The sequence below is a fragment of the Octopus bimaculoides genome, chromosome 19, assembly GCF_046866305.1.
Source record: "Octopus bimaculoides isolate indiv1 chromosome 19, ASM4686630v1, whole genome shotgun sequence".
Taxonomy (NCBI): Eukaryota; Metazoa; Mollusca; class Cephalopoda; order Octopoda; family Octopodidae; genus Octopus; species Octopus bimaculoides.
The window spans coordinates 31,589,799-31,599,983 of NC_142946.1; the positions used below are offsets into that span (position 1 = coordinate 31,589,799).

The 10,185-nt window shown below is 33.6% G+C and overlaps 1 protein-coding gene across 3 annotated transcripts in view; it reads left to right on the plus strand.

Annotated features, from left to right (window-relative positions):
- Positions 1-9,681, plus strand: part of LOC149131829 (uncharacterized) — an 89,553-nt gene extending 79,872 nt beyond the window's left edge. For 2 of the 3 annotated variants that reach the window (XM_089366708.1, XM_089366710.1), the window contains one exon: positions 8,506-9,681. In XM_089366708.1, the coding sequence (XP_089222834.1) occupies positions 8,509-8,928 (420 nt within the window). In that variant the 5' untranslated portion in view covers positions 8,506-8,508 and the 3' untranslated portion in view covers positions 8,929-9,681. Of the gene's footprint in view, positions 1-8,038; positions 8,084-8,505 lie in introns of all 3 variants that reach the window. The other variant, XM_089366709.1, reaches the window with a different exon arrangement.
- The last annotated feature ends 504 nt before the right edge of the window (positions 9,682-10,185 follow it).

The following is a 10,185-nucleotide window of genomic DNA, read 5'->3' on the forward strand; positions in this document are numbered from 1 at the left end:
TTTCATTCCGCTCATGTTACTAACATACATTGCAGAGCAGAAACGTCATATCTTCCCAATCACCCCATGTGACGTGTTACATGTTACCAACGTTCAAATTGTGACAATAACCAAACTATTTTGCAATAGAACTTCCATGAAAATACTTGGAGGCAATAATAGGATAAAAAAATTTGGTACTATTCCAATTAAATTTACCGTTTCTTAAGTATTCATATTTCACATTTCTCGTAAACATTTTACTAAACAAATTCCTGCTGTTTTCTTTTTACATTAAATCAAATTATATTTCATGAGAGCCGAAAGAGAAATAACTTCGTTATAAAACGATTTTCGGAAAAATTGCTTCTACATAATATATTGTGCACTTTAATTGCAGCTTATACAATTTTATCTCTCTCACTTACTACACGCGTGCTCATGTATATGTATGTATGTATGTATGTATGTATGTATGTATGTATGTATGTACATACATATGCGTGTGTGTGTGCGTGCGCGTGTGTGTATGTACGTATGTATGTATATCATTGTGCATGTCTGCCTACCTTTATGGCAATGTGTAAGTACATAAATATGTTTGTGTGTGCCTATATTTTATCTTTACTTGCAAATTTAGATTTATATATTCATTTATATATATGCATGCACATCACCCTCCCCCTCTCTCTCTATTTCCAGCTCTCTCTCTCTCTCTCTCTCTCTCAATCCCTATATGTATGTATGTATGTATGTATGTATGTATGTATATACGTATGTATGTATGTATGTATGTATGTTATTATGTTTGTATGTATGTTTGTATATATGCATGTATGTAGGTATACCTGTATGTATTTTGTGTTTTGCGTGTGTTTAGTAGATATATGTTTCAGTATATTACCATCACATCTATTACTTACGATAAGGGAGAATTTGTTATAGAGACGATCAGTTTTCTTTCTCGTCGATCAAGAACTCGTTATTATTGACAACTGAAAAGTTATTATCTCACCTAACTTTGACTCGCATTTCTGATAATATTGTTGTTTTTATTTTTGTCATTATTGCTATTATTGCCTTCTTTCTCTCTCTCTCTCTCTCTCTCTCTCTCTCTCTCTCTCTCTCTCTCTATATATATATATATATATATATATATATATATATATATATATATATATATATATATATATATCTAAGTTATTGATTTTTCTAGTTACTTTTCCTGATATTATGTATCCGTATATTAGACTTCGTTAAGACTGTTACTGTCGTCTGTTTGGAAATTATTTTTGAATTACGTTTTGTCTGCCATTTTGTTTCTCTGTTTAATCATGTTATTCGATTTACTATGGCGAGAGATGTTTTGTACTGACAAAATCTCGACAAATGAAACTTCAATTTACTATATCCTCACTAATTGCGCAGACTGTCCACAATTTTAATGTTTCATAAACATTAAATTCTAAAGATTTTATGCTAATTAAAAATATTTTCACATATATTTTTGATTTTATTTCTAACGTTGTTACTGCTATTGCTTCTGTTTAACCCTACGTTAGCCCTAATTGAGCTGACCTAAGATCAACCCTGACTATATTGTCTCCTCTTTTAATATATATATATATATATATATATATATATATATATATATAAATTAAACAATGGGGTAAAAAATTGGATATTAATTAATATCAATTTAATACCAGGTAACTAGCACATTAAAAGAATCAGGGAGATTCAGAAAAATATCTGACATCTCAAGGATTATTGTATATGTTTATATAAAGATATATACGAGTATATAAACAGGAGACCAGTAGGTGGGCTGGTCATGCGCTAGAAGAAGATCACATGTCATGTGTCTCCTAAGACCGAATAATTCTCAAAGGGAATTTAGCGAAGCAACAAAAACGTAAAGTGGGCAAGACCAGTGAATATTACACAAAAACAATACAATTATCTGCAAACATATGTTTCGAAATTAACATTTCTTACCGAAAAATATCTTTTTCACATCAGTACAGAACGTTGGATAGATTTAATTTAGAGAATCGTATACTAAGTTGTACACGTGCTTCCTTGTGGAGTACAACTTAGTATACGATTCTCTAAATTAAATCTATCCAACGTTCTGCACTGATGTGAAAAAGATATTTTTCGGTAAGAAAATGTTAATTTCGAAACATATGTTTGCAGATAATTGTATTGTTTTTGTGTAATTTTCACTGGTCTTGCCCGCTTTACGTTTTTGTTGCTTCACTAAATTCCCTTTGAGAATTATTCGGTCTTAGGAGACACATATTTTGTCTGCTGCTACGTTCTGAGTTCAAATTCCGCCGAGGTCGACTTTGCCTTTCATCCTTTCGGGGTCAATGAAATAAGTACCAGTTACGCACTGGGGTCAGTCTAATCGACTGTCACTCCCTCCCCATCAACAAAAAAAATTTCAGGCCTTGTACCTATAGTAGAAAGGATTATTCTTCCTTTTTTATTTCGACGGATAATTACAAAAACCCTATTAGTCATGGAATCTGTCAATTTCTTAATATTAGCGGGTTGGACTGCCTCTGATGCAATTTTGATGGTCACCTATAAGGCTTCTTTCGATGTGAATTGGCGTCCATCAGAACAAACATCTTCTTTAATGATGGACCAAAGATTTTTGATAGGGTTGAGATCCGGAGATGCTAGCGGACACACCATTAACCTTTCACCTTGTATGCCGTAGGAATGTTTGGGTGACCATGGCAGAGTGGGAGGGAGGGTTGTCATGCATGAATACGACATTCCTAAGAAGTGGCAGCAGTATGTTATTTAGCCAGGGATCCAAGACCTCTTTCAGGAGGTTGCAGTATGCGGCTACGGTCATTTTAACCACTTCAGGCACCCTGACTGGGCCGACAAGTCTGTCTCTAATGACACCAACATGACTCCACCACCCTGTTGTAACGTGATCTCCAAAACAAACCCAATCATTTGCCCAACCGTTAGACTGAAGGGTCGCCCTAGTTTCGTCAGTGAACAGAACACAACACATGTCTAACGTTATGTACTTTTGGGGGCCATTGAATCTTCAAAGTCCTGTGAGGAGGCTGTTTCAGGGGTTCTAGGACGTTAGCCATGGTCCTGAGGATGCGATTTCTAGTGGTTTTCGGTATAAGAGGAAGCCCAGAGGCAGTGAAAATGGCTTTGCTTCTTTGCCCAGGCTTCCCATGTAACTTACGGTCAATATTTTTAAAATTCCTAGCTGTCACAGTCTTGGAGGCTCCACAGTGGGATCGTTTCTTTCTTGGCGCTCATGTGGCTAAATAATTTAGTATGTCGATAAATGTTATATTATGGTTTTCTATTGAATGTATACTCAATGTATGATTAATATCTGTCATTACCCTTCATTTTCTGAAACAAATGTCTACATTGGCTATTTTCATTCAAAAACTATTATCATGGTTCACACAACAACTGAAGAATCTGAAATAAAAAAGAAAGGACGTTACACAGAATAATGAAAACACAATGGTGTTGCCATAGTGTACAAACCAGCTGGGAAAAGTTTTATCAAAATCGATTCACAGAAAACCGGGCAATCCTAAATATCACTCCTAAGCTATTGGCGTGGTTCAGGGTGTATATATGTATATATATATATATATATATATATATATATATATATATATATATATATATATATATATATATTTATATTTATATACATAGGCATTAATACGTATATAAATTTAGTTACACTTTATCACCACTGACCGACTGTCTGTTGTATCATATTGATTCCTGTTAATTCTCTAAGGGATTCTTTAACCAACAGCTTTGCTTAATTGTTGAGTTTGTTTTGTTTTTTTTAATAAATTTTTATTCTTTCTCTAAGACTTCAGATATTTTCTTTGAAACCAAAGTTTTTTTCATGGGCCCCGTACATACTAGCATGGGCCACCGTATATAGACTCTAATGTCTAAGGGGTCCACTTGCCATCCTCAACCTGGCAACCTGGCCAAGCCACCATTGTGTATACATATAAAATCAAAATAAGCAACAGGATATCAAGTAATGATGCAGTACGACCGTTTCATGCGACTCCATTTAATTGAACAATGCAATCATTATATCACTTTAAATACAGCTGCACAATAGATAAATAAATGAAATTTTAACAAGTAGGACATATCAATATAATTTTTCTCAGGCGCATACACAAGCGGTAGACTATTTTCAACTGCGTGACATCTTGGACGAGTATCTTCTATCGCCTCGGGTCGACCAAAGTGGATTTGGTAGACGCAAACTGGAAGAAGCCTGTCGTATGTGTGTGTATGTGTGTGTGTGTGTGTGTGTGTGTGTGTGTGTGTGTGTGTGTGTTTGTGTGTGTGTGTGTGTCTTTGTGTGTCTGTGGGTGTTGTTTCCCCACCACCATCGCTTGGCAATTGATGTTGGTATGTTTATTTCCAGTAATTGCTAAAGAAACCAATAGAATAAGTACTAGGCTTACAAAGAATAATTCCTGAGGTCTATTTGTTCGACTAAAGACGGTGCTACAGCATGGCCGCAGTCAAATGACTGAAACAAGTAAAAGAATAAAAGAATACATATATGTATATGTGTATGTGCGTATATATGTGTGTGTGTGTGAGATTAAGTATGTAAATATATACGCATATATACATATTTGTGTGTGTGTGTGTGTATATATATATATATATATATATATATATATATATATATATATGTCTGTATGTATATTTCATTGGTCTATTGCGCTGTGTTGTTATTGCTATGCCATATTTTGGCAAATGTCCATCGTTTAATGAAGCACAAGAGAGTATGTGCATACACATTTACACGCTTACGTTCATATAAATACATAAACATAAAGACACTGATGTATGCAAAGGTATACATATATGCACCCATGGAGTTTAGAAATCGAGAGAAAAACTGACATCTCTGTCTCTAGATATTGACTGACTATTCAAGACTATTCTTACGTTCGTTTCTGTGTGCGTATATGTGTATAAATCTATATTTCTACATCTAGGGAGATGTATTTTTGAAAAGTGTTATTAATAAATATATGAATACATGTATGTATGTATGTATGTATGTATGTATGTATGTATGTATGTATGTATGTGTATAGATACGTACATATAGATGCTTATAAGCATTCTCTCTCACATAACAGTACATAAACAAACACTTACATAAACTCTCTCTCTCACACACACACACACACATATATATATATAGTGTGTGTGTGTGTGTGTGTGTGTGTGTGTGTGTGAGTGTGTGTGTGTGTGTGTGTGTGAGTGTGTGTGTGTGTGTGTGTGTGTGTGTGTGTGCAGATATAGATATACACGCTTTGTGCAGGCACATATGCATACATACTAACATATATATTCTCTGCGAACTGTATGTAGCTGTTATTTGTCCAAGATCATCTTCGATTAAGCAGGTATATGTTTAGAAAAGCATTCCTGCTGTAACCAACCCGTTCTTTTGAGAACAGCAGCATGCAGTGCATTATTCAATTTTCTAGATGATCGGGTGTGATTTTAGTGACCGCAGAGAGTTCTCTTACCTAAGGCATATGAACCTGGAAGACTACCACCAAGTAAGTAGACGTAAACAGAAATACACTTATGAAAGTTGACTCAAGCACACATATTTATGTGTGGATGCAAGCGTGATTGTGTTTATATATGTAAATATATATGCATATACATGTGTCTGTGCACGTTTGTATCTCTTCATGTACATGTGCGTGTGTGTCTGTCTGTCCGTCTGTTTGTTTGTTTGTCTGTCTGTCTGTCTGTATGTATGTATGTATGTATGCATTTATGTATGTAATTAGTACAGTGAATTTATGCTGAGGAGTGGAAAATCCAACGTTTCGGAAAGTGTCCTTCTTCGGGAAAAGTGAAAAAATAAATGAGAGACGGCAAAGTTTTACATCATTTAAGTTTAGATAAAGCTGGTTGCAACACGATTTTACAACATATTGTAAGTCTCTTTGGAGTCTATTTGATCATATATACATATGAATGTACGTGTGTGTGTGTGTATGTAGATATATATATATATATATATATATATATATATATATATATATATATATATATATATATATATATATATATATATATATATATATATACACACACATATACATAAGTATGTATGTATGTACGTATGTATAGCGATTAATATATTTTAAATGTCAGAAAAGCTAGTGAATGTACAAATTCGTAACTGGTTTTGTAAACACGCTTAACCATTAGTTAAATTCTCTGAACAATCTAAGTTTGTATAACGGTCTTAAAAGTTAATAACACTAATACTTGTTTCGTCCAAATGTCTCATGTACAAAATAAGAGAACGATTAGATTCATTCAGAAATATCTGGAAATTTCAAATATTGTTTACATTTGCTGGCTCACCGCTACTACCGTCTCAGTATTGTGCTAGCTTCCAAAGATGGCACACCACGCTAAAGTTACACCCTACCTCCGAAAAGAAATTGTCAGGATGAAAGTTTCAGGAATGACTGTCTCAGCTATTTTACGAGACGTAAGGAGATCTAAGAGCGTAGTTTCATGTGTCCTTAAGCTCTATGAAGAAACTAAAGGTTTTGAAACGAAAAAGGCAACTGGTAGACCACGTAAAACCACCATGCGAGATGATCGAGCCATGAAATGGTAAGTATTCAATGATCCTTTCGAGACTGCGGATGGAATTTCTAAGAAAATAAAAGTAAATAATGGTACGGAAATCACGTCGTCTGAAGGAATTTGGATTAAAGACTTGTTCTCCGGCAACGAAACCTACCATCAGCAAGAAGAACAAATTGGAAAGACTTTCATTTGCAGAAGCTCATGTGAACTGGAGGGATGAAAATTGGTCGAAAGTTCATTTTAGCGATGAAAGCAAATTCAATTTAGTAGGTTCAGAGGGTAGACAGTATGTTAGGCGCTTCACAGGAGATTGGCTTAAATTAAAGTGCTTAAAGAAATCTGCAAGTTTGGAGGAGGAAACGTCATGGTGTGGGGAATGATTTCTTCTGGAGGAGTTGGCCCTTTATCGTAGATTAAAGGGGCTAATAATGCTAATATCTATTTGAATTTGGTTAAACAACATGTGGCCCCATCATTACAAGCATTTTCAAATCAACCGTGCATTTTCATGCAAGATAACGCCCCTTGTCATACTGCAAAGTGTGTCACTGGATTCTTTAGTGAACAAAATAACCAAGTAATGAAGTGGCCAGCGCAAAATCCAGACTTAAATCTAATTGGAAACCTTTGGAAGATAATTGGAGACAGAGTAAGACAAAGGGCACCAACTACTACGACGAATTTATGAGAGATATTAGAAGAGGAATGGAAGAAAGTAACACCTGACTTGTACAAGAAGCTTTTTATGTCCTGTGGCAATCGATGTGCAGAAGTAATCTTCATCAAAGGTCTACAAACATCATACTACCTGTATTAAGTTCATATTTACGTTTCTTTCAATCATTGTTATGGCTTTGAGTTAACTGAAGTACTTTTTGGTTTAATTGTCCTCTTATTTTGCACGTGAGACACTTGAACGAAACTAGTATTAGTGTTAACTTTTATTAAGACCATTGTACAAACTTAGATTTTTCACAGAATTTAGCTAATGGCTAACCATATTTACGAAACCAATTGCGAATTTGTACGTTTACTAGCTTTTCCAACATTTCAAAAAATATTACTCATTGTCTTTTTATCTTTGTTCGCTAATGTACACACACACACACACACACACACACACACACACACACACACACACACACACACACACACACACATATATATATATATATATATATATATATATATACATTTGGAAGGATATACTGAATGTATTCTGTAGAACTCTACACGTGCTCCCTTTCGGGTGAACGTTCTGTGCCTAGTTCTGGAAATTATATTTTATAAATTGACAGACTACGCTGATGATCCTGCAGATATTTACTTATTTATTTATTTATTTATTTATTTATTTATTTATGTGTTTCAGCCAAGTGGCTGCGGTCATGCTGGTGCACAGGTGAAACCATGCTACGTAGGTTAATCGTTTGTTTTATTTAGTATTTTTTCATTTGTCTTGCCCTTTTACAGTCTGTTGTCTCGCTGAAATTTTACTGAGAACATATTCTTCGTGGTTAGATGATTCGGCATCTATTTCTAGCATATAGGAGTCCACTTTTACTGGTCATTCCTCTTATTTTTGTATGTAATATAATTTTAATCCTCGGATTTTTTTAATACGCCAGACCACTGGTTTTGATTAATTAATATCAATTTCTACCCTTATTATTAAATTATACATATATATATATATATATATATATATATATATATATATATATATATATATATATATATATATATGTATATATACAGGGTGCGTAAGGTATTTGAGGACATACCTCTTTGGGGGTCATTGCTGCATATTTTGCTAACTCTGTATAATCTTTCTTTCAGAAAATGATAATGGTAGACCTTCAGCTTACTCTAGAAAGGAAACGACACGCTGTTATTGTGGTTATAAAGTCTGAGCGTAGCGATTTGGAAATATCTCGATTTTTAAAAGTTGCCAGATCTTACGTCTACAAAGTTTGTAAGGAGCTAGAGACTGAAGATGGAACCGTATCACCAGTATCAAAGCATAAAAAGCATTCTAAACGCTCTGAAATCATCAGAATACCTGAATTTATCCAACAAGTTCAACAGACCATTGATTACAATCCCAGAAAGTCCATAAAGTCAATTGCAAAAGATCTCTATGTGTTAGAAGGAACAGTCAGAAATGTTGTCTACGAAGACATCAGATATAAGTCTTATATGATGAGGAAAGGTCAATTTGTCAGAAAAAGCAAAAGAAAACTGAAAATTGAAAAAAACTGAAAAATGCAGCAGAAGATTTGAATTGGTTTTTCTCAAACATAACAGAAGAAATTTCAGACCCTTCTGAAGTTCCAAGGGTTATGCATACAAACTTTCCTGCAACTGTCATGGTTTTAGAGGTTATCAGCAATGAAGGACATGTGATGCCTCCTTACTTCTTTACACAAGGTCTTAGAGTTAACTCTGCCGCCTACATTGAGGTCCTGGATATAATTGTTAAGCCCTGGAAAGACAGTGTATGCAATGGAAGGCCATATGTGTTTCAGTAAGACTCTGCACTATCACACATGGCTCTAGTAACACAGGAATGGATAGCTGAAAATTTTCATGCTCACATGACCCCTAACATTTGGCCTCCTAATTTCCCAGATCTCAATCCATTGGACTATTGCATGTGGAGCGTTGTTGTGAGAGGTCAATGAACACACCCATAACACCAAAGATTCTTTGAAAGCTGCCATAGTGAGAGTAATGTCCAAAATGAACCAGGACCACTTGATTCTACCATGGAGATGATTTAGATCTCATATAGAAGCAGTTGTTGAAGTTGAAGGTAGCTTTAGTGAATAACATTATAGAAAAGAAGGTTTATTTTTATCCTCATGGCATTTTTTTATAAAGTTATTATCTCTTATTATATATCAGTTTTTTTTTATAAACATAAATCTGTCCTCACTCATCTTATGCTCCCTGTATATATATATATATATATATATATATATATATATATATATATATATATATATATATATATATATATATATATATATATATATATATATATAAATATATATATATATATATATATATATATATATATATATATATATATATATATATATATATATATATATATATATATATATATATATATATATATATATATATATATAAAAGCAAGAAACAAGTAGTAATAAACAGGCGACAATTGAGGAAGAGACTTCTTTTGGTATTTTCTCCTGTACTTATCTCTCGTGCGTTTACGTATCTTTCACTCGCTGGTGATCCCCTGTATCTAATGTGTATTCTTAATTATGTATATATATATGTATATAAAGAAAATAAAACAAGGTAGAAAATGCTAAAAAGATTTTATAATGAAATACATTTTGAATGGTTAGTACTGGTTTCAGTCTTTTCGACTTTTTCCACTTAGAGTAAAATAAAGGTGGATATTAAGAAGAAAAACAATTAAAGTGAAGAAAAAATTAAATTAAATGTTTTGTAAATATTTCCTTAGTCTCCAAATAGGTAGGA